This window comes from Panicum virgatum, chromosome 9N (genome assembly GCF_016808335.1).
Source record: "Panicum virgatum strain AP13 chromosome 9N, P.virgatum_v5, whole genome shotgun sequence".
NCBI lineage: Eukaryota > Viridiplantae > Streptophyta > Magnoliopsida > Poales > Poaceae > Panicum > Panicum virgatum.
In genome coordinates, this window is record NC_053153.1 from 59433603 (window position 1) to 59459395 (window position 25793).

At 46.8% G+C, this 25793-nt stretch overlaps 1 protein-coding gene and 1 pseudogene across 1 annotated transcript; one reads left to right on the plus strand and one right to left on the minus strand.

Moving 5' to 3' along the window:
- Positions 1-2587: 2587 nt before the first annotated feature.
- Positions 2588-6408, minus strand: LOC120691550. Its single transcript, XM_039974644.1, has 3 exons — positions 6136-6408; positions 3283-3380; positions 2588-3019 (listed from the first exon to the last, which is right to left on the minus strand). The coding sequence occupies exons 1-3, from the start codon at positions 6185-6187 to the stop codon at positions 2780-2782; spliced, it is 390 nt and encodes a 129-aa protein (XP_039830578.1). The 5' UTR covers positions 6188-6408; the 3' UTR covers positions 2588-2779.
- A 649-nt stretch (positions 6409-7057) lies between these two features.
- On the plus strand, positions 7058-10568 carry LOC120689187 (annotated as a pseudogene).
- Positions 10569-25793: the final 15225 nt, after the last annotated feature.

A 25793-nucleotide genomic window follows, 5' to 3' on the forward strand; every position in this document is an offset into this window, starting at 1 on the left:
ACCGGCGCAGCCATTGGAGCTGCTTTAAGAGCAAATATTAACAGGCTGGAGGACCGAGCTGGGACTCGGTTGGCTAGCCCAGCTGGGGCTGGGCAAGCCCACCTGCATTCGACGCCGGCCGGCGCGCGGTGACTCACTCTTTTTCTTAAATGATGTACTAGTGCTCCTGGCTGATTTCAAAAAAAAATATTAATAGACTATAAGTAGACTGAATAATGAGTTGGAGGAGAGAGAGAAGTATACTGCAAGCTTTGACACAAGAACCAAAAAAACCTTATAAGAGAGATAGGGGAGCCATATATTAATAATGAAGGACTAAATCACTATACGAGTAGGCTGAGAGGTAGGTTATAAGAATTCTTACGGCCAATAGTTGACTAAATTATTAACCTTGCTCTAATCAATCTGCCGGATACTACCTACTACTAACGTACTGGATTCGGCGGTAAGATTTGCTTTTTATAAAAAAAGAAATATTAAAAATACATGGTAACACGCGTCAGTTACCGGAGCTGTTGGGTTGTGGGTATCCAAGCAAGCGGCTCGATGATTGCTGCTAGCCTGCTACAAGGTAGGAGATCGAACTCGCGAAAAGCTGAGTATGGCCGGTTTGTTTCCATCAGTTTTTTTAGTTCTTGTCACATCAAAAAAAATCTTACCATTAAGTAATATGAAATAAAATTTATTTATAATACCTTTTTGACAGTTGGGTGCTAATTTGCGAGACGAATCTAATGAGTCTAATTAATTCATAATTTACTATAGTGATGCTACAGTAACCATCCGCTAATTACGGATTATCATACCTCATTAAATTCGTCTCGCAATTTGGCCCTAGGGTTCTGCAGTTAGTTTTGTAATCAGATTTTATTTAATATTAATAAATATTAAAATTCTTTTGGATGTGACATAGTCTAAAATTTAGCCCCCGTTGAGCGGCTCCACCAGCTCGCTCGTCTGGGATCGAGGTCCTCCACAGTGGACTGCGGAGACTGACGTGTGGGCCCCACAGATTCGGCTGGGGATAGTATGCCATGGATCAAGTTCACCAAGAGAGAGAGAAAAGGGGTCAAAAGAGTTGAAGACAGTATTGCGATGAACTTCTTTGTAGTGAGCGAATAATGCAAGCTGCCCCACGGTGTGGAATGGTTGCATCATGAATGGGCGCGCCACTAGTCCCCGGGAATTAGGCAGCGCTTGCCGTGGTTGGATAGCTTTGAGAAGGAAACCCTCCTCCTGTCCCAGGCTAGTGGAGTGGGCACTCAACGGCTGATGACGCCCGCCACCAAGCGTAGCAACGTGCAACAGATCGCCTGGTCTCGCGTTCCAGACTCCAGAGTTGTTGATATCTACTCCACGAGAGCTAAAGCGGCTACCGGGAAAGTCATCTAGAACTAACCGTGGGGACGGCGACGAGAAAGCGAAGCAAAGCAAGGGGAAGCAAGAAGCGAGCTGAGGCACTTTTTACACCCGTAGCTTTTGAGGGGAGAAGGGGAGCGGATCGGTGCGCGTCGTGGGGTCGGGTCGTTGGCCTCGGCCCACCAATCCCAGCTAGCTACCCGTTAATAGTTGTTTGGTTCCAGGAGTTAAATTTTAAACTATGTCACATTCAAAAGAATTTTTATATTTATTAATATCAAATAAAATCAGATTACAAAACTAACTGCAGAATTCTGGGACTAAATTGTGAAACGAATTTAATGAGATATATTAATCCATAATTAGCGGATAGTTACTGTAGCACAAATGTAGCAAATTATGGATTAATTAAGCTCATTAGATTCGTCTCGTAAATTAGCACCCATCTGTTAAAAAAATTTATAAATAAATTTTATTTGATATTCTTAAATAGTAAAATTCCTTTTGATCCTGGGCACGGGCCACCATTCTACACTCTCTTACCACTGTCGCGCATGATTGCCGATCGGTTGATTAATGGTCCGCTGCTCCCGGACGTGATGTGTGTCTGTGCGCCCTCGCCCTCAGGGGCGAGTTCTGGACCCGCGCCACCGACAAGCAAGACCGATCTGGGACCAATTCATACTGCTAGATGACCCTGCAGATTCAGATCAGGATCCCCGGCCGGCCCTGGCGTCGAAAGGTCTGTGCGCCCAAAAGCACCCGGTGGCCGTGAAACTTTACCATCGGCGAGGTGCGAGGACGAGCGCCGCACGGGCATGAATATGCCTGCGAGACTTTATCAACAACGAGGACGAGCTCGGTTGCACGACGTAGTACGTGGGGAAGCTTCCAGCTCGGGCTCCACACCAACCTAACATCAGCTCTTGCGCCTTTCCGCGCGGCTGCGGCGCGTGACCATCATTCAGGGTCCAGATAGCCAAAAGATCCGGCAACAGAAGCAGGTGGTGATAACAAGGCATGATGACGCACACCCCCTGCTGCTCGGACCAGAGACCAAGAGGCGCGGCAATCATGTACTAGTATTCGACAGGAGGCAATGGGCACAAACCTGCAAAGCAACGCCTCAACCACCTGTCCCAGCGAGGGTTGATCCATTTTTCACCTTAGTTAACCCCGACCAACAATACCCACAGCAGCGAAACGGAACGGGGCAGGTTGGAAATGCTGACAGACATAGGAACACAAAGTTTTTCCAATCAAAGCAAACACGCTGTTCCGGAGCAGCGTATTGATAGTACATACCTGCAGCTCCAAGATAATAGGGCAGAGAATTCGCAGTACACTGATAAATCACCAGGCGCCCACTCAGCAAAGCTGCTGGCAGGAGATAAGGTATCACTGCGAACGGGACATGAGGTCAAGCGGCTCTCTTGAAGGGGTCCTTGGCATGGTTGGCGCCATTGTGGTGGCGAAGGAAGTCCCCAGCGTTTCCTCCTTTGCTGTTCCGGCCACTTCCAAATGCCTTCTGATCACCTTCCCTCACTTTGCTGTTCTTGTCGCGGTACCCGGTTGTAGCCGAAATGTCCTCTGGCTTCTTCCCGCGAGATGGCGGTGCACCGTGCGGTCCAAGATATATGTTCTCTGTATCCTTGGTGGGCTGTAGTGAAAAAAAAAGCATCGATGTAAAGTTAGGGACAGCAAAGCTAGGTATGAATGCACAATGATCATCAACCATGTGACGCAACCAGTGCAAGTTTGCTGTCCTGTGGTATGCGAGCATGTTTCTTGAAAAACAGTCACAAGAGTGTCATATCATTTTACAGCTAGTTGGCCCCCATTCATGCAACAAAGAAATGAAGATACCCTGATGTTTTGCTTTCGTAAAGGGACCCAGAATAATGGAATGATTAGAAAAAGGACCTTTGGAGGTGGTTGAGGATCAGAAACCCGTGTAGCCTCCCAGTCACCAAGATCGGATTCTTCAACACTCAAACTTGGGATCACAAAGTCATCATTATCTATAACACATGTAAAACACAGTATGTCAGAATATGTTTCCTAGAAAACAAACCAATCCTCATTCCAAGGAAAGATTAAATGGACTAACATTTACCTATGACTTTATGAAATCAAAATGTGGTCACAACAACAACAACAACAACAACAACAACAACAACAACAACAACAACAACAACAAAGCCTTTTGTCCCAAGCGAGTTGGGGTAGGCTAGAGATGAAACCCAAAAGACACAAAGGTCAAGGTTCAGGCACATTGATAGCTAGTCTCCAAGCGCTCCTATCCAAAGCTAACTCCTCAGGGATATCCCAATCTTTAAGGTCTCTCTTAACCGACTCGTCCCAAGTCAGTTTAGGTCTACCTCTATCCCTCTTTACCTTATCAACACGCTTTAGCACCCCACTACGCACCGTCACCTCCGGAGGACTCCGTTGGACATATCCAAACCATCTCAACCGATGTTGGGTAAGTTTCTCCTCAATTGGTGCCACCCCTACCCTTTCCCGAATAGCTTCGTTCCGGACTCTATCCCTCCTTGTGTGCCCGCAAAACCACCGTAACATCCGCATCTAATAGGATAAATGAAGCACAAACATAAATGAGGGCAGATGCATCAAAGAGAAAACTAAATGATAAAGTCTACTCAAAGAATGAACAGAAAATAACGAACTTACATAATCAAATCAGCAGAAGCATATCATAGCTAACTAAAACAGATCTAGCAAGCATATCAGATTAAACTAATATGGGAGCAACAAAAACTCATGTGGATAGGAGACAGATTTCAGAAAGTGAAGCATGCTGCCAGTGCTTCCAAATTATTGTTGCATATTTTTAGAGCATATTAACTCAATATGCTTTAAAATTCCCTCATTATTATTCCTCCATAGGCCTTCAGAGGGCACAAACGCATTGCAGGTGCAAACAAAGGGCACGTAAAGTGTGACTTCTTTGGCCTATCACTAGACTTACTGGACCAGCATACTGATGTGAAGTACTGACACCCACATGTCATCTCTATCAGAGATCAACAAAAGCCTGCCATCCAACTCATATAAACATAAACCAGCCCAATTCAGGTCACAACTCAAACTCAAGGAACCTATAATCATTAATGGGGCCAAGACAGTATGCAATGAAATAAACCACGAAGTAACAGTAACAGAACCTAACTTCACTGATCCACCATGAAAAAGCCACGTAGTTCCAGCCACAGGATGTATGCCAATTGCCATATGGGAGATGTCACGTGACAAATCTATGTCCCTATGGCAAACAGTTTCTACAACTTAGCCAAATTAGAAGGCAACACTGAAGACAGGTAACCAAAGCACCCTAAGCATGCTTCAAATCACAGCTCTACTTGCAATATCATTAATGCTTAGCTTCCCTAAGGACATGGATCAGGCACTATACACCAAATTTCATGAATATTCCTTTTACCCAGCTCTTCTCCCCTCTGCACATTCTTCAGAAAACTCTCCAAATAGTGCCCACTTTGCCAATTTAGATGCCACAATGATGAGTTACCCAAATGGTAATCGACATATGAAGGTATGGTGAGGAACACCTATCTATGCCTTAACGCCTAGGTAATGCTTAGGTGATAACTCAATAACCATGCATATCACACAACTCCTAATGCACTGTAACCACCCTCTCCTGTCTCAACCCACAGCATACAAATGTCCACCCTGTCAAGCGGATCAGATCTTACATAACATCAAACAGCACTACAAGGTGAGCAGAAAACCATAGGAAAGAAAATCTGCACTGTGGTGATGCATAGAAATATTTTGGTCATTTCACATGTTCATAGAGATTAGAAAATGTAAGACCACTTGAGACACATGAAACTTTCAATTTTTTGACATTACCATTCTTGATTTATTTTAATAGAAAACCTGTGAGCATTTTTCTGACAATCACTAGCTTTGTTTGAATAGATAAGGTACAGAACACAAACCTTGGTGCTACAAGAACACAATCTGCTTGCCTTTTTTTTTATTTCTATTTGACACAGTGGTATGATGTAAACACGTACCTTCGAAGAGTTTTTGTTTCCAAAGTCAAATATGATATTTCAACAATCAAGTTTTTGAGTTATATGGACGATAAAAAATTGGGATGCAAAGAGCAATTAGTAAAGCTGAATATTCTTTTACATTGCTATCTCGAGGAGCCTAGAAGAGAAGGTACTTGGACCGTAATACAGTAATGGGCTAATGGCAAAGGTCTTAGCTCCCTACGATGGTAGTAAACTTTGTTCTAGCTATTCTTCACTAACCATAGCAAAGCTCAAAAACCAACTTCTTATTCATATAATTTACTCTCTCTTACCTAGCAAAGCATGTAATAGGCTACCAAATTCAGAATTTGTCTGTCTAGACTCCAGCAATGGAGTCCTTAACCACCTGCAATGGATACAACTGTTTCTTCTAGCAACACGCCAATACAAACCTAAGTGCACTTAACTGCCTACCATTGAGGGTATCATCACAACAAATCTCAATGCTTCTTACTGCAGATTCTGCTACGGATGGTACTTCCAATTGCCTGAAGTCTACAGATCCGCAAACGCAGCTAAAATTACATCGCACTCATAACGTCTATTAATCTCCCACAGAAAGCTCGTTCATCATCTGCATACCCTAGAGGAATTAAGCCGTTCCTAAAACGGGAAACCAAACCGAGGCAGGAAACAAAGAGCATGGGGACATGGGGCCGCGCGGGACGGAGAGGTTTACGAGCGTTACCCCAGTCGTCGGCATCGGATGCGGCGGGGCCGGTCAGGCGGTGCGGATCCATCGGGCGCAAACGGACATCGAACTCCGGGCGCGGATGGGCGCGAGAGCCCGAGGTCCGCTAATTCAAGGGATTGCAGCGGCGGCGGGAAGGAGGTGGAGGTGTGAGGTTAGGCGCCGCCGGCCACGGAATCCGGAGGAGGAAGGCGGCTGCGGCTCCAGGGGCAGATGCGGCGGCGATTTGTCGAGCGGCGAGGGAAGAGAACAAAACAAAGCAATGCTGTGTTTGGTTAGGACTGTAACAACTAATTTAAAGTATTAAATAAAGTTTAATTACAAAATCAGCTCCACGTGTAAATCGCGAGACGAATATAATGAGGTCTTTGACACGTGATTAGAAAATGGTTACTGTAGCATCACTGTAGCAAATCATAAATTAATTGCTGTGATTAAATCTGTCTTGAAAAGTTACACTCATCTCTGAAAAAATTTTACAAATAGACTTCATTTAATACTCCATGCATGCATTCGTTTTTTTATGTAAAAAATTACACGCCTGCAACCAAACACGGGCAAAGAGATGAGGAAGGAACTGGAATTTGGAATCTGAGGGTGGTGTGCCAGTTTTACCCCTTTTGTGTGTTTTCCCTCTTGTTCTTCGGTTTTTGGAAAAAACGAAACTTTAGGGAATGTTTGGTTGGAAGCTATTCATTGTCACATGCAAAGTACTTTCGCCACGGAACAGTATTTTTTGCGGCTGAAGAACCCAGACCTGTTGTAGGTTGGCCGTAAACCAAACACGCTCTTAATATTTGCAATGTAAAAAAAAACTAAAAGAAACGGCTCATTCCACTCCATGCATTGAGTAACAGATGAGTGGATAAGTAAGACTTGATTTCAGATGAATTGAGAGAGAGAAAGAGTCTGAGCTGAAATGAAGAAGGTAACATCATCGTCGGATTTGATTCTGAAAAAAGGGAAAAGAATATTCTTAGAATATTCAATATAATTTCAGACAAAAAATTAGGACTAACAAAATAATTTTGGAATTTATGAAAAGTGATAGGATGACACATGGGACCATGGTCCATGGACGGGTCAACAGTAGTAAAAGGCCGATCCAAGTGGATCAGGTTCCTGGGCCCATATATATTAAGAGACAGAAGAGGAGGTTCATAAAAAAGTTTAAATCTAATTGAAATGGAAAAACGAAATTCGGCTAGAACTGTCTGGTTGCATTATCGTATTTGCCTAACGCTACATGTTGGGTCGGGCAAGTTTCCCTTTAGTTTGCTCCATTAGAAGGCTCATCCTTGATTTTCCTAGATAATATGAGTATTGTGTTTGTAGGCTCTATATGATGGTGAGTTTCAGTTCATGCCCATACTATGATGACTTGTATGCTCTATATGACTGGTAACTTTCAGTTCATGGATATTCTTAGAGCATTTCCGGCAAATTTGGTATAATGGATACATATCCCTAAAAACTGCCAAAATATCTAAAGTCCACCAAAAACAGCTCCAGCAAATTTGGTATATGGGTTGCTATCCCTAAATTTTTAACAAATTACCTAAATTCTCTCTCTTTGACCCTAATATACCAAAGCAAAGGCTGGATTACTGAAACTTCTTTTCACGCGCAGAAGACACCAACCGTCGTTTCACAATTGTGTCGCTCCTTCCGCTCCCACACCGCCGCCGCCGCCGCCCCCCCCATCTCCGGCGGGAGTGACCTCCATGAAAGGGAACGGGGCCCTTTCTGCAGCCCCTCCACCGCCTCCCTCTCGATCTGGCCGAGCTTCAGGCGTCCCCAATCCGCACGCAAGGAGAGGAGGGCCACGTTCCTTGCGGCGCGGCGATAGGGTCTGCTGGGGAAGGCGCTGAGGAGATCGAGGTATTCACTTTTTTTGCTGCTGCCAGCTTAGTAGTAGTAATCGTTAGTTTGGCACTAGTCTAGTACAGACTGCAAATTCCGATTAGTGGGGGCTAGCTCTTGGATAAATTTACTGCCTTTCCATTAGTACTGTTCTACCACTGCCTAACCTAATCCAATTGCCAACTTCTACTGGAAATGGTTGGCCTTTGCAGTGGTTTTCTGATGATGATCACTCCGATTAGTTTGGTTGCTAATGACCACTCTGGTTGCACCAACACATACAAGACAGGGTGCAAGTTCAGGTTTCTGCAGTATGCAGCAATCCTGTTCTTGAGATTTTCCTTTGTTTTCTTCTTTCTTTCAAATACTTGACATGTTCTGGGAATGATTATGGGGAGATTCAGTTGGGCTGGATCGAAACAAACAAAACCGGGTGTCACGGGAGTTATCCGATTCAATTATGTGGGGGGGAATCAAAATGCGTACACGAAATGGGAACATCTATATATATCGACAATCTGAACAGGCAGTTATTATCATTCAGAGAAGGCTACACTACGTCACTCTTTACTGTGCATTGGTTGTCACGTTTCCTCCATTATTAAGGAATTTTTGTTTCTGCATGTGCATGAGCTGTATTCAGTCGATGCTTACTATTCTCAGATGTTTCTGATTCACTTCTTCTTGTACTATTTTCTCGTTCAGGCCTTGAGGAGGGCAAGGTGAGCACCACAAATGGCACCAGCTCTGAGCCACACCCAGCTGTAAGTTAGTAGTTCAGTTTCTAAATTCGATCTTTGACCATGTCAATACCTGCTCAATTTCCCCCAACAAAACAGAACTTAATCTACAAAGCCTTACGATCCCATCGCTTGATTTGTGGTGCCGTGCAGGATGCGCAAGGATCTGATCACTCGGTTGCATCAATGCTGCGCAACGCGAGCACCCTCGGAGATAGCGTTCTGCTCATCGCCGCCCTCTGCTTTCACTCCGTCTTCGAGGGCATCGCCATCGGAGTCGCTGGTAAGGCCAAGTTGGATAGAGATAGTGGTATATGGATGGATGCTTCCCTGCTTTGTTCGCTGCTTCCAGCTTGCAGATGACGCAGTCTTTGCTTCACTTAGAGTCACTGCCAAGTGTCTCTATCGTTCTCACGGGCAAAGTTGTCGAGCTTAGTTTAGTCCGAGTAGAAGAACAGATTATCAACGGTAGGTACTAAGTGCGATTGCGATGCATGGAAGGATGACATATATACACACTGTCACAAAAGTTCCCGGATCGATGGATCGAAGAACGTGGTATGTGGTACGTTATTTAAGAGTGATTTTAACACTATTGGAACGAAAATGTACCACGTAGGCACCGTACCATGTTCCATGTGACTTTGCATATATACTTGCAAGGGTCAACTGAATCTGAAGTCTGCATGACATATAGTTGTGATAATGCCCAGGTGGAATTGTCAATTGATCTTTTGTCAAAGCTGGGTTACTGTCTAGCTATTCGGTCAAAACGAAAGGAGCCTACAGATTGAGTACAGCCGGAATAATAGGCTGATCCTTCTTCCAATAATGTCGTTTTCGCAATCCCTTCCTAATACACGCATTGTTTCAGTTCAGTCATTGTCATGCATACTTTTACTTGTTCCGGTCTTGGATTTAGATGCCCATCCAGATAGATGCTCTGAACTTCTCTTCCTAGCCCGACCTTCAGAATCCACTCCATTCATCTGCTGAATGAATTTCAAGCATTCTGTCTTAGCATTTCAGAACCTGCTCAATCCGTTTAAACAAAAAGATTAATTCTATGAAAATCTGTAAACACTTCTGAGGTTTCATTAGCTTAGCATCTCCAGTTCTTGGGTGCAACCTAGCAGTTATTGCAGAGCATTGACTTCCAAAACTGATCAACTCTGCAGAGACGAAGGCTGACGCGTGGAAGGCGCTGTGGACCATCAGCCTGCACAAGATCTTCGCGGCGATCGCCATGGGCATCGCGCTGCTCCGGATGCTCCCGAACCGCCCGCTCCTCTCCTGCTTCGCCTACGCCTTCGCGTTCGCCATCTCGAGCCCCATCGGCGTCGGCGTCGGCATCGTCATCGATCGACTCCACCACGCAGGGCCGGGTGGCCGACTGGATATTCGCCGTCTCCATGGGCCTCGCCACGGGCATCTTCGTCTACGTCTCCATCAACCACCTCCTCTCCAAGGGGTACAAACCCCAGAGGCCCGTCGCCGTTGACACGCCGGTCGGCAGGTGGCTTGCCGTGGTGCTCGGCGTGGCCGTCATCGCCGTTGTCATGATATGGGACACCTGATGTGACTATGTGACAGAGAGAGACATGGGATTGTTATGCACAGTTTGGGGCGTTTGGTTCTTGCAGGAGGGAGCGAGGGACTTCTCTTACATTATAGATTATAGTAGGGGCGATGAGAATTGCCTTAATTTGCCTTGACCCGGTGAAAGGGGAAAGGAATAAAACATACAGTTCCAACTGAGGTCTTGTTTAGTGCATAAATTTTACCCCGTAAATGTCACATCAAATATGCCAGCACACATTTGAAGTATTAAACGTGGACTAATTACAAAGTAAATTATAGATTCTATCTGTAAACTACGAGACGAATCTAATTAATCTAATTAATCTGTCATAGTGTTTATCATGGTCTAATTAGGCTCATTAGTTTCGTATTTACGAGCAAACTATGCAATTAGTTTTTTATTTCGTTTAGATTTAATACTTCATGCATGTGCCGCACATATTCGTTGCGGTAGTTTTGAATTTTTGAATTTTGCATCTAAACAAGATCTGAATTAATAAATTTTTTTATCGTTCTGATTTAAACAATCCGTTCATTTTCTTTTTTTTTAAAATGGATGTACTAACCATGGGCGAGCCCCTCGCCGTTCGCGGTTCGCCTGTGCAGCTCCGTCGGGGAGCCCGGCCGCGTGGCTCGCCTCTCCGCCATGGAGCCCGGCCGTGTTGCTCGCCCGGTCGCGCTGCCCGACCACGACGGCTGCTCATGGATCTGGACGCTCTCTACTCCGCGCGCTCCGCATGGAGGCTAGCCGCGCCGCTCGCCTCCCTTTCGCGACCTCTCACCGCTCGCTCGCCTGTGTGGCCCGACCGCGCCCCGCATTGGCTCGCATGGCTTGCACTACCTCGACCACGTTGGCAACTCGCGGATTCGGCCGCGCCGTCTGCAGCAAGCACGAGAGACGCTGTTCAAGTGGGATGAGGTCGTCGTGCTATGTTTTTCAGGACAGGCTCATCCTAATATGTACTCCCTCTGTGGCTTCGTCCCTCTGTGGCTTCGCCCCAAAAAAACTAATCATCCTAAAATTCAAATTTTGTCAAAAAACATGTCCTCTCACCTTTTGGACAATCCTATGAGCCCACAATGGATAGGAAATCCACCCACACAGTCCGTGATTTCCTTAATTGATTAATTATGGCGTCAAAAAATTACTGATGGCGGCAGCTAACCTCCTGCATGCAGCCATGTAGATTTCCTTAATTGAATGATTACGGCGTGGGATCTCCTCCAACCGGTAGGGGCTGCATGATCATTCTACTCTCTCACTAATCTGTCTGAAATTTTTCAGGGTGACTAGTTTTTTTAGGAAGGAGGGAGTACCAAGGAAACACCCTGTCGTGTCACTCCTTAACGTAAAGTGGAGCTACTCCATCTCATTCCCTCTTATCCCATCACGTAAACACTACATTAAATATGATCCGACTGAGGTTAAAAGTCCAGACAATTCTTACCGACGATCGAACAAGTCGGTGGAGATGCAAACAGTGAATGAGGTCAATAGTGGAGCTGCTCCATCTCATTGAGTACATATACTAACACGCCAAGAATCAGCGCGCGCTCGTGAGTTGTGGCCCCACGTGGAGCGGCGCACTATTCACACGTGGGGGGGGCTGGGTACTGTTCATGCAGGGCCCATGTGGCCCCACATACTGTTTAGGTGGGACCCACGTATTGTTTACGTGGGACCCACATGGACCCCACATGAACAGTATGTGGCCCCACGTGGGACCAACATACTATTTAATTGGGGCCGCGCATAAAATATATTTAACTATTTTTTATATGAAAATAATAAAATAATTTTGTATACAACGTACACGTGATAACTCTACTATTTATTGAATTTTGTTTTCACTTCATAAACTCATAAAATATAATTGAATCATTCATTCATTTCTAATCTTATTTTTTCTACCAAAATCAATAATTAGTGTAAGCTAATCCATCAACTATACCTACTAATGTAAAAAAAATTCCTACATGTACTATTTATACAAGACCCACGTGAGTCCTGTGTGCTATTCAGGTGGTACCCAAGTAATATTCAGTTCGAATCCACCCACAAAATATATTTAATTATTAAACTCGCAAAGTATAATTAAATCATCGTTTATATTATGTAATAGTTATGTTTGCGACTTGGACTTCATATGTATCAGCCATATACAAAACAATTTGAACGGCGCAGCGTAGCGCGCCTACCTGTCTAGTTTACTCCTATCCCACCATCCAAACACTACCTTATACAGTCCAACTAAGGTTAAAAGTTCAGATGATTCTTACCAACGGTTGAAAAAGTAGGTGATAATGTAAACAGTGAATGAGATTAACAGTAGAGCCGCTCCATCTCATTCAATCTTATCCTATCATCCAAACACTACCTTAAATGGTCCAACTAAGGTTAAAAGTTCAGACGATTCTCGTCCAAAAATTTTCGTGCCATATAGTAACTTCGAATATTTAACCACTAATTAGGAGTGTTAAATATGGATAACTGATAAAAACCCATTCCACAATCCCCGGGCAAAATCGCGAGACGAATCTAATGAACCTAATTATACAATGATTAGACAATGTCGTGCTACAGTAATCAATCTCTAATGACGAATTAATTAGGCTTAATAGATTCGTCTCGCGATTTCCCGTCCATCCGTGTAATTAGCTTTACAATTAGATCATATTTAGCCCTCCTAATGATCGGTTGAAAATTACTACAGTAATTTTTCCCAAAAATTTTTGGGAACTAAACGCGCCCTCATTCAATCTTATCCCACCATCCAAACACTACCTTAAACAGTCCAATCGAGTTAAAAGTTCATTTGAGGTCGAAAATGAAGGTGGAGATGCAAACAAGCGCAACAAAACTTTTTTTGTTAAAAACAGTCGAAATTTTGAAATGAAGCTGAGTCGGGTTTGCTTTCCTTTCCTATGACCCGCCTCCAAAACGGGAAGAAAACGTGACATAACGCGCGTATTATACAGCTGGGCAGGGTTTGTCCCTATGTATACTCCGTTCCTCTCGTCGATCGCCAAATTCCTCCAGCGCGGCATGGATTCGGGCGATCAGAGGATGTCGCCGCCCCCGCCGCCGCCGCAGCTGCCCGAGGACCTCGTCTACGGCAGCATCCTGCCCTGCCTCCCCGTCCGGTCGCTGGCGCGCTTCGCCGCCGTCAGCAAGGCGTGGCGCGACCTCATCGGCAATGCCGCCTTCGCCGCGCTGCAGGCGCAGAGCCCCTCGGTGGCCTCCGCCGCGCTAGCGCGCTTCCACAACGGCCAGTTCGAGGTCCTCGCCCCCGGCGGGTCCGACGCCTCCGTCGCGCCGCCGGACACCAGCCTCTCGTTCCTGACCGGCGGTGGCGCCTACCAGGGACTCGAGCTCTGTGCGTGCACCAGCGGTCTCCTCTGCCTGACGGCGATGCACAGCGAGAGCCGGCGGCTCGTCTTCTTTGTCTGCAACCCGGCGACGCGTAGCTTCCACCTGATCACGTACAGCTGCCCGCTGGGCGTGGCCGGGCTCGCGTACGACCCGGCGGCGGCGGAGCGGGGCTACGACGTGGTCCTGGCGGCCACGCAGGGCTTGGAGACGTGCCGGTTCTTCCGGTTCTCGTCCCGGGCGGCCGGGTCCGAGTGGCTGGCGCCGCAGGGCACGGTGGGCCTCGCGCCGTTCGAGGCGCTCCAGCCGAAGCCGGCGTACGCCGGCGGGCGCGTGCACTGGCTCACCAGCCGGGGGAACATCGTCTGGCACGACGTCGCCAGCGAGCTCTGCGGCGCGATGCCGCCGCCGCCGCCGTGCGTCTCGGGCGGGGGCAACTTGGACCTCGGTGCGTGGCGCGGTCGGCTCCGGCTGGCGTGCGCCACCAACGCCGGGCTGGGGCTGTGGGAGCTCGCCAGCTACGGCGGCGCGGGCGCGTCGGCGTGGTGGCCCCGGAGCGGTGCTTCATGTGGTCGGTGGTGCCCGCGGGGATGGAGGCCGGCGGGGAGGAGGCGGTCGGCCTGGCGCGCGGTCAGGCGCCTCGTCCGCGGGGTGCCGAGGAGGCAGGACGTGTTGCGCCGCGCGCTGGTGCGCTACGACAGGCTACCACTCCAGCTTGGCGGCGCTGCCCAGGCTCAACATGGGCGACGCATGATCCGTCGTCCATATCGATCTCCTTGTCTTGCATCCATGGAAGCAATCTGAAGTTTTGCGCGCGCAATGCCTGCAATCTGAGGACTGAGCTGCGTGCATGGGCCTGCAGATTGTGAGTAGGTCAGTGTTGTTTTATTAAAAAAAAGTAGTCGGTATGGATTTTGGTTGAATTTCTTACTGTTTTTGCTCCTTTATCTCCATACATGCTTTGGATTAGAAGGTGGTTTTATGTTGATCTCTGCTACTCGTTAAGCATCAGATGTTGGTTTAATAAGGTGACAAGAGAGGGCACTGATGCTGATCTGTGCCTAATGGAACCAGTTTTTCTCTTTTGACGGTCACCGTGGGTGGGGGGGGGGGGGGGGGGGGGAGGGGGGGCAGCATCCCCACCTGAATATATTGATAGGCTTTTAGCAAGCAAAAATGCCAGTACATCGATTACATTTTCAGAGGTAGAGGTTTTAAACTAGCTAGCAAAGAACAATATCTTTGCTAAGGTTTTACATTGAAGAGAACGTAGAGCACCATATATCAGCTAGGACACGATCCACCACAGGCCACCGTTGACACCACATCCGCGCATCCTCTTTGCATGCGGACCAAAACCTCGAGATGGAAGGCGGCACACCATTGAAGACGAAGTTGTTTCGTTGCTTCCATAGTTGCCAACACACCAGGAGGATGTAGACGACAGTAGAATGTTTGGTTGGCAGCGTTGCCGGGCAAGGAATAGTCCATAGCCGAGCCACACTGCAACCATCCGTGTTCACCCCAAGTGCAGACCAGATGCCAGCACATACGGGCAGGTGAAGATGAGATGGTCGCAGGTTTCATCCGCTTGGTTGCATAGCTCACAGCGTGCGTCGTCGACAATGTTCTTCAACAGGAGGTTCGTTTTGCACTGCACCCTTTCTTGAACAAGGAGCCAAGCGAAGAATTGGATTTGCGGCGGTTTATTACTCTCCTGTTTTTTATGTGTACGCGTGCTAGTATCAGCTTCCTGCTTCCTAGACGTATGGTTAGCCTGTTTATTACTCTCCTGTTTTTTTTTTAAATCTGCTGGTGCGTCCCGGGCTTGTGCGCTTATTGGGGATTTGGGATGGACGCTGGGACTGTGCCCAAAGGTCATCAAATCACACAGGAATGCAGCACTAAAAGGCCCATGTGAAAAAAAAGTAGAGCCGGCCCAGATAATACACCAAAATAAGCTCACTTCCTCCCCGTCTAGAAAATTACCCGGTTTTGGTGGCAACATCTTCGCTCCTGCGAGGATTTAAACCCGGACCTACTAGGTGCTACTTAGGTACTTCTCACAAACTGAAAAACACCTAACCTCAAATGTGGAGGAAAAAGAAAAACCCTTCCAAAGAAGCTCTCAAGAGGTCTGAAGGCCCAAGCTTTGTACCCGAAGGGATGGGGTTGATGAATGAATGAATCCATTCAATTCATCCCATCAAACAACTGAATCAAGCAGTCTAAATGTCTGATCAAATGGGTGAAATTGGATGAATCCAGTGCATTTATTTGATCATGGTAAAAAGTTTAAGCAAACACACGTGTACGTATTGCTGCCCTACAACCGATGCCCAAACTTCCCCCAGTTACCACATCCAGGATGGGTCCAAAAGCACAAGATGTGATTATCAAGATATATAACCAAGTATAGAACATTTCTATACTGAGCAATTCAAATCTCCTTTTTCTAGATGCACTGTGTGCCACACCATGCATCCTTAGCATTATCAAGATTACTGAGCACCCTGCTGAATTAAGTGCAGCTAATAAATCCTAACCTACCTTTACTGTGTAACTGCATGCATGTTTGCAAATGATACATTGATATTTTTAGTAGTCATCGATCAGTAGATAAATGACAACCAGAGCACTCATCAGAGCAAGGAGTACTACAGCGTTACGTACCTGTAGTCTCTGAGATGTTTGGAGATCCCACTGGCAAGGTAGCACGCATGAAACTGGTGTTCTTTTCGGTATCAAGCTTGGCCACTCCTTTCCAGTCGCCCTGTACATGGTCCGGTTCCAACCCAGAACCCACCAAACCTGTGGAACCGACCCATATCAAATCGTTTTCGCATACTCCCTACGGGTTGGGTTTAGCTCGGGTTCTACCGCTTAACCCCTGTGATAGATATGTTATCTTCAACCTCTGTCTCTCTGCCGTCCCGCACCTCCAATTCGAGCTCATCCTCGTGCTCGTGTGCGGTGTCTTGCGGGCTACGGCCGCCTCTCACCAGCTCACTCACGGCGATCTCCCTGCAGCGGGTGCTCCTAGACAGTCTGCCTTGCCTCACTAGCTCACTCGACGGAGCCTCCTCAACGACCTACCTTGCCCACTAGCTCACTCGATCGAGTCCTCCTCGATGGCCTGCCTTGTGTCGCTGGTTGCGTCCACCTTGCTGGCACTCCACGGTGCAATCCACTCGCCAGCCCTACAGCTCATGGTGGTGTGGCGCCTCCGCTCCGCCGACGGCGGCGGCAGCCACCGAGCCTGGCGTATCTGTGTCGCTCGCCGAGCGCTCCCACCCTCCCGCTCACAGCGGCAAGTGGCCTCCGCTCCCGACACTCAACGGCGCCATCCTCTCGCTGACCCAGCCGCTCTTGTTGGTGCGGCGCCTCCGCTCCGCCCACGGCGGCAGCGGCCGCTAAGCTCGGCGTATCTGCGCCGCTCGCCGAGCGCTCCCGCCCGTCCTCTCGCAGTAGCACGTCGCCTCCGCTCCGCCAGCGGCGGCGGTGGCCGCCGAACTCGGCGCCCCTGCTCCACCTACCTGCCGCTCGGCGACGCCGCAATGGCCATGCCCGCAGCGGCGGCCAAGCGTCACCTCGCCTGCGGCGGCGGTGGCCGCCGAATTCGGTGCCTCTGCTCCACCTACCTACCGCTCGGTGGCCAAGCGTCGCCCCGTCAGCGGCGCCGCCGCGGAGGCTGAGCTCCACCTGTCCACCTGCCGGAGGCATCTTGGATGAAGCTCTGCTCCTTTCCTCGACGGTGACCACTATGACAGTTTTCTGTCAAGTCGAAATTTCAGGACGCTATTACTCGCTACCCAAGCGCTTCGGAACTGCGGCAAACATGCATGGGGATCCGTCGAAATCCGTCTAACCCTTGGGTCTCAAACCGCTCAACTTGCTCCGTTGCGGGCTGGACGGGTTGGTTCAAAATACCCGCTCAACCCGGACCATGAACAGGGCGACTATCCAGCTTCTTCCTCCTCACTTCCTCAGGTCAACAACAATCACGGGAGACCGGCTGCATCCCTCCGCTCGGCTCTGGTAGCGCGACCTGCCCCGCCACCTGAATTGGGGGGCGAAGCTCCGAACAGCTGTTCACCCATTCCTCCGTCGTCTGGAACAGCACCCATGGGTGACGAATCGCTGTGGTCCGGGAAGAGACAAGGCGGGCTTGCACCTTCCGACGGCTCATGAGCCTTTCCGACGGCGGCATCCACCGACCACCGCGCCGGAATGATAGCTCTAGTACCTTCTCTCTATTAGAAGCTCAATTTTCACTCTCATTGAGCTGAGAGGATGACACTCAATGTTGGGGTAATTTTCTGGGATTTTCATTCACTCAAACACAATGTCATGCTCTCCATAGGAGAGGTGGTCACTTATTTATACAGCAGGCTGCTAGGCAGCCAATGACTAAGCCAATAATGCTAGTCTAACTGCTGTCTTGGTGAGAACACTAACTGCTGTCCTAGAGGGGACACTAAAGCTAGTCCAAGATGCTAAAGAGTGCTGTTATGGTCCATGCAAGGACTGTAGCCCCACAAAGACCAAGAGGACACAAGAGTTATCCATCATTCACCCCCTAAGTCTTGTGCGTCATCTTGTGGGAAGGTTGGACCATCCCGGTCCTGGAGCAAAGCTCAAGGAACTTGATCCTCCCAAGAGGCTTGGTGAGCAGATCCGCAAGCTGATCCTTGATGTTGATGTAGCTCGCCTTGATGCTTCCTCCCTCCAAGCAGCCTCGGATGAAGTGATACCTCACCCGGATGTGCTTTCTCCATTCGTGGAAAACGGGGTTCTTCGCTAGGGCCAGAGCGGACTTGCTGCCCCCTTTAAGCTCCACCGCTTCGGTGTCTCTGCCAAGGAGATCACCAAGCAGTCGAGCGAGCCAGAGCGCCTGAGTCAAAGCAGTGGAAGCCGCTATGTACTCGGTCTCGCAGCTGGATAGGGCCACCACCTGCTGCTTGATCGACTGCCAGCTAACGAGGCACTTGCCGAGGAAGAAGAGGATCCCGCTCGTGCTCTTGCTGGTGTCGATGTCGCCGGCGTGGTCGCTGTCACTGTACCCGACGAAGTGTGCCGCCCTAGGGCACCTCGGGTAGTGGAGACTGTGGTCGAGAGTTGTTGACGCTCCTTAGCGCCCCCGATTTGTATACCGCAAGCGCACGGTTCGTGTAGCTTTTCCTTTAGAGTATTCTCCCAAGGTTTATCAATCCACGGAACCAAAGATACAAGAAACAATCTACTAGCATAGAGATTCCTTTGTGTTGAGATGGTGAAAAACGAATCTAATCTACTAAAAACGACAAACACCGAAGGTAGCAAGAGAAAGTTAGAGATAACCAATCTAGATCATCTAGATCATGCATATGTTATAGTTCCAGCTAGATGTAGTGAAGTAAGATAGATGTGAATCTCAATGAAAAGCATCTTTAAACTCAAAATCTCCAATCCGATCCCTCGATACCCCACCTACTCAGTGGCAACGCCCTGTCACGACGCCCCCATTTGGACGAAAGTACCCTGAAGCAAGTCGAACCCCCTTTGGTAGTTCCACCATGAACATCTAGCCACCATGACTACAAGATCATGCTAAGCGATCTATCTCGATAATAGATCTAGGATGAAGCAAACCCAAAGAAAAGAATGAAATCGAAAGAGAGAACATGGTCGCTAAACATTCGGAATCACAAATAACTTCACCATGAATGATTGTACATCACAAGATCACAACCGGGGCCCTACCTTGATCTTGATGATCCTAACTCCAGAACTCCGACGTGGTCTTCCTTGCAAGGTTCCCACGTCGGCTAGGGAAGCCCCTAGACAACTAGCACGACCCTCGGCTCTCCGAGAGGTGTCCCTCTATCTTCTCTGCTCCTTGGCATCGTCTCCCGAATTGATCTCCTCGTGAACCTTGGGGAGGGGTCTTTAAATAGCCTTAGGAAACCCTAGGTCAAAGAGGAGGCCGAACCACCTCAAAAAGGGGCTGGGCCGGCCGGCCCAATGGACCTAGGCTGGCCGGCCTGGCCCATTTCTTCGCCGCCCCGTGTCCTCCTTTCTCCCCAAGTCTCCTGGAGTCTTCTAGAGTTTATGCCTTTCACGATTGCACCCCATTAGACGTCGTTATCTTCGAGATTTCTTCGAGAAAAAGGATAGGATGGAAAATCCTTCCTTAAATCTCTCTTTGCTTTGCTTAGCCCCGAAGTATCTTGATCTTATCTTGTGGGCTTTGTCCTTTGGGCTTCATTGGAGGGTGGATGTGCACGAACGGGCCTCTAATCATCATGGCCTTCGGTCCTTTGTTCGGGCTTTGGCCTTCGTCTTTATTCGTGTCATCGCGTGATCGTGGGCCTCGTCATTTCATGCTCCAAAATTGGTCAAAAACCTACAAAAATAAAGTACCTCCAAAATATATGTGCAAACGCGAAAACGACCAATAATTGGGCCGAGGTTAGGATGGTTAGTGATTTTGATATTAAATTCATGCCATTATCAAAGTTAAACAGGGGATAAAATGGATACTTAAGGAGCGCCAACATTCCCCCATGCTTAAACCTTCTTCGTCCTCGAGTAAGTCTTTGATAAAAATCAGCGTTGCCTTTCAGTGTCCAATCCTTGCACTTGATCATACACGAGAAAACACAATGCTCCCAAAAATATTTTGCAGTTAATAGTTCAAGTTGTAACCAGCTTTTTCAATATGGAAGGTAGATACAAGTTAAATGCTTCCCCACAATTATTAAGCACATGCTCTCAAAATTAAACAAGTCTCAGAATTAAGAAAGTAAGTTCCATAAGTAATGCTAAACCAAGATCAATAATTTAAACCTCATTGCAATTTGCTCACGGAAACTCTCAGCTCATCTTGTCTCTCAAACTTGATAGAACTTTCTCCTTTCTTTCTCTCATATGTATGTGTGAGGCTTTATCTGGAGCTCTGGAAAGGTTAGGCCTAACAAAAGATATTATAATCAAGATATTATCAAAACAAGAAATACTTATTATAGATTTACCGAGACTCGTCAAAAAGACCATTGGAAAATAATTTCTTTATGGAGAGGGAGAGAATGGAACACACACTTTAGATGGTGGACATGTGCAAATGGCAACGGTTGATCCCAAGGCACAACTGAAGTCCTTGTTATCGGATTGCACATGGTTGGAATAATTGAGTATAGAATAATCTTCAAAGTACCTGGAGTTTAATGAAGCTAAAGGAACCAAGGAGCTTTTCATTTTTTTCTTTTCTCTCTCCCTTTTTTTCTTTCTTTCTTTTTGCTCCTTAGAACCGTTGGCAACACAATGCACTTACTCCACCTCCCCCATGCTTGAACGTTTGCTTGTCCTCAAGCAATGAAGTGATGATAACTTGATGGAGTGAGTGCACAAAACCTTTATCAATTCTCTGGACTCAACTTTGGAATTCAAGGGAGCATCTCCTCGTGAAAGATTGAAGCCAACAGAGAAGGAAAAGGGGCAGGCCGGCCGGCCGGCCTACTGCATGTAGGCCTCCACTTCTTCGGATTTTTCTTCTGCGAACTCTTTGATGCTTCCCAAGCTTATGTTTTACTGAATTTTGCTCTTGATTCCACTATTTTGCCGTCGAAATAAATATATATACTCAATATATAGGTTGTGGTCAAGGAGATATTTCACAAAAAGATGTTTTTGGTTAAGGGTGGATGTCCAGCGAGGTTTGCGATGTTCCCGGTATAGAAACTCACAATGCATGGATAGAATGGCTAGCAAAAGAGAGGTACGCAAAAATACGGAATGATCAGCTTCTTAGTCTCGTACCAAAGAAGATAAATCCTAAATTAATTCACCTGAAAATAATTCTTGCTCTATGGTTTGTTATGATATATCATTTAGGCTTGTAGAAGGATAGAGCAATTGCAAAAGGTATCATTGACAAGGTCAGCTCAAAATTAAATCCAAATTAAATTTTCCTTGACAAGCTTAAGTAAGAGAGCAAGAATAAAAAATATGGGTCTTCATTTATCATAACCACCACAATTGAATTAGCCGGCATTTAATTAATTTTCAGATCATGTTAGAGAGAGCATTAGTTTAATAATGCATAAACCAATTACAAGAAAGTAGACAAGGCGGCAACGATCATCATATTTTATCACGGCACAAACTTTCTATCATCATTACTAACCATAACATTAAAGTGTGGGTGATGCATTTATTTATCATGGTGATGAAGACAAAAGAAAGCAAATTGCACATATGCTGAAAAATAAATAAAATAGAAAATTGCTACGCACACACAAGCTTGCACACATGCTGAAAATAAATGAAAAGAAATAGAAAAATCCAAACCACACGTGCGAGCATTTTATTCATGGTCTTGTCGTCGATCACTCTCCTTGATTGGCTCTTGCGTTGTATCCTTGGTCATAATACTGCTAAAATGTTCCTCCATTAAATTGTTCCGGTGGCGCCAGGCCTAGAAGTCCCATTTGATATGCAATTCCTGCGGTTCCATCTTCTAGTTGGCTTGTGTGCCTCTGGATGGCGTCTATGTCTTCCATGTTTCTTCTTGCATAGGCACCCATGATTCTCATTCCTTGTTCCGGTCGAGGGAGGTCAAAGTATTGTACTCCAAATGATGGGTCGGGCATCTCTCCTTGGTATTACGGGGGTGGGTAGCCGTAGTTGCTAAATGGTGGGGACGCCGCCGCAGCATGCCCCCATGCTTGATCTTGGTTCCCTTCCCATTGACTCGTCCATCCTTGCAGGTATCCTTGTCCACTTGATGCACCTTGAAATTGATTCCTCCAATAAGCGAAACTTGGCAGTGGAATGTCTACTTCCAAGTCTTCTTGTTGTGCCGATGCCGATGTTCCTTCAATTAACCTTCCTCTTTTTGATTTCTTCACCTTTTTTCCAATATTTTCAACTCGCCAATCAGTCCTCCCTCTTGCGAATAATTTCAGCCTTTGATCGGGGAGGGAAATATCCATCTCAAAAATAGTGAATCCCTTCTTTTCATCCCCTCCGATATAATGGCCTTGCCTCAAATGTTCAATCCCAATATCTCTTCCCGGGACATAATATTTTTGGATCACTCGTAACCCCGGATTCATGGCTCGGGCTATCATTGTGAGATAACACCCCGAACCAACTTCTCCCGTACCGGATGATGCTTCACAAATCCACCTTTCAACCATGATGTAGGTGGGATCAATCACTTGCTTCTTCACCAATACAGCATACATCCAATTTAATTCTTGGTCGGTGACTTTCGATTCTCTCATCCTCCCGAGAATTCTTTTGCTCAACCAAGAGTGGAATATTTGGAGGGTCACATTACTTATATTCTTCCTTTGGCGATTGACATCTTTTGCTATCTTTGTCCAAAATTCATCAAGGTCTCCATCTTCAACTCGCACCATTTCATATGCATTACTTTTGAATCCGAGCAAACTCCCTATTTCTCCATAGGTGATGACTTTTTCTTCATTCTTGAGCCGAAATTTCAGACATGTAACTTCTTCATCATTCACCACTTCCGTTGTTTTCTCCAGTGTCATGAACATCTCCAAAGCCACTTCTTCTTGCATGTCTACCGTGACACCGTCGGAAAATAACTTCCAACCGATGTTCTCCATGAGTTGGTAGATGTGATGATGAAATCCCAACTTCTCCAATGCTTCATCATCAAAATCATAATTTGCTCGCAGCCTTCCCTTCAAGAACTTGAGCATTTCTTCTTCTTCCTTCGACAAGATAATAAACCCATATTCTGAATTCTTGGGCTTGTATGGTGGTGGTGCAGATGACCTTGTCGAACGCCGTGGAGGAGGTGGCATCCCTTCGGTGAATCTCATGGAGGAGCTTCTCGGGTCTCTCATCCGACCAAGGAGCAACATGTCGCTCCTCGGTGCGGGGTTGTCTTCCTCCATGCTCCGCGGAGACTCGGAGACTGAGTGCCTCTGCGAAGAACTTGCCAATGCGTCGGATGTCGATGAACGCGTCCTTCTCCTCCCGGTGACGAACCTCATGATGCCACTCATGGTGACTCCTTGCTGCACACACTCAAAAACAAACACACCAGGGGTTTCTTGCCGGCGGGAGAACAATATATCGAAGAGTGGAGCAAACTAGGATTTGTGGCGAATTTTCGGAGATTTTTGGAGTAGATTTTGGTGGACGAATTTTTCAGGGCTCTAACTGATGTTTCTGGGTGAAGAACTTGAAGAACATAAGCAATGAACTGAGTGAGGAGCGTACCTGTCAAAGGAGAGCACCAGAGCACTTAAAAAGGGGCCAGGCCGGCCGGCCTAGGGCCTTGGGGCCGGCCGGCCTAGGGCATTTTTGGCTCTCCTCTACTTCAATTTTCTCTGGTGGCTTGCTGGTGCAATTATTTGCTTTTGTCCAGTACATCTTTCATGCTTTGCACCGTCAAAATCCTGTGAACCACTCCTTCTTTGCCTTTGATGTCTACTTGCAACATTATTTCTTCACTTTGTGTCATTCACCTTGTTCCATGCTTAATCATTCATCACATGGTGCCATCTTTGCTGAAAATCACATGTCCTTCCCATGCATGGCTGCTCCCTCCTTTGGATTATTTGCATGTGGTGGTAGGTAGAGAGCACAATTTCTTCCCGTGAACTCACTTTGATCAATAGATGTTAATCAAGCACATAAACCCTCTCCAAATCATGCTTAGATGTTGAATCTTCCTCTAACTTCGAAATTTCAGAATTAACTCAAAGCATGCAATGAGCTTAAATGAATAATCAGAGGGGAATTAAAACATATTTACATTTGTAAGTCGAAAAATATTTCCCGACTACATTAATTTTGGTTGCACCGGAACCGTTCACTTTCATGAATTGATAGCGAACAATCTTGAATTCAACCGTGGGTCTTGGGTTTAGGTTCTAATTTTTTGCCAAAATGAGAGATATTTTTAAAAAGGGAACAATTAAAGTTACTAAAATTCTAGTCCTATGATAATAAAACTAAAAATTCTCTCTATGTTTGAGCGAACCTACGCATCAAGAATTTAAATGATATAAACATAGCGCGGCTTTACTTGTGTCATTTATCTCAACTTGGTCCGGCCGTCATGGACAGGACGGTCGCCAAAAATGGGTATGAAATTTTGGATATGGCTTTCTCAAGAAGAGGCAAATAAACCATAGGATGGCTCATGTCATTGGTTTAAAATAAGAAACAACATCGAAATGACCGAGCGAATAAAATCCAAATCGAATTGTTCGACCGAACGACCAATTGTTCAAAAGTTTATCATGTCCTTGCATAGCAAAATTCTTGACTCACTTACCAAAACCTCTCGCGGGTTGTCCTCCCGGTAGCTTATTCTTGACTCGACGAACGGGTTGAACTCCCGGCAGCTTTATTCTTGACTCGACGAACGGGTTGCCTACCGCAAAGCGCTTCGTTTATAGTCTATAGCTAGACTTTCTTCTTCTTCACTTCGGACCAACGCTCGGTGATGGCGCTGCAGTCTTGGGTACCCACTTCCGCACAATCTGTGGTGCGGGTTTGTCTTCTAGGTTAGTCGTCTTTTTGGTCTTCACAGGCGGGCTTTTAGCTTTCTTCTTGATGGGTGCAGCAATCTTCTTTATCGCGATGGACGTGACGACTTCTATCTCCTTCTTCGCTTCCTTCTTGTTCGGCTCCTCCTCTTTCTTTGTCTTCTCCTCTGTGATACGACAGTGAGGCAGAACATATTTGACATTGATCATGTTGCATACCTCGAGGCGTGGACGAAACTTGAATTCGCTTGTGGTGCCATTGATGTCGAACTTTATCTCCCCCTTGCCAACGTCGATGTTTGCCCCTGCGGTCTTGAGGAAAGGCCTCCCAAGTATGAGAGGCGCCTTGCTCCCTTCTCCCATATCGAGAATCACAAAGTCAATGGGGACTAAATGTTCTCCAATCTTCACGGGCACGTCTTCGGCGATTCCCAAAGGATAGCGAACGGAATTCTCCGCTAACTCTAGGCACATGGCGGTGGGCTCCGGCTCCGGTAAGCATAGCTTCTCGAACACATTCTTTGGCTTGACGCTCACACTTCCACCGAGATCACAAATTGCTCTTTCGAACATAAGAGATCC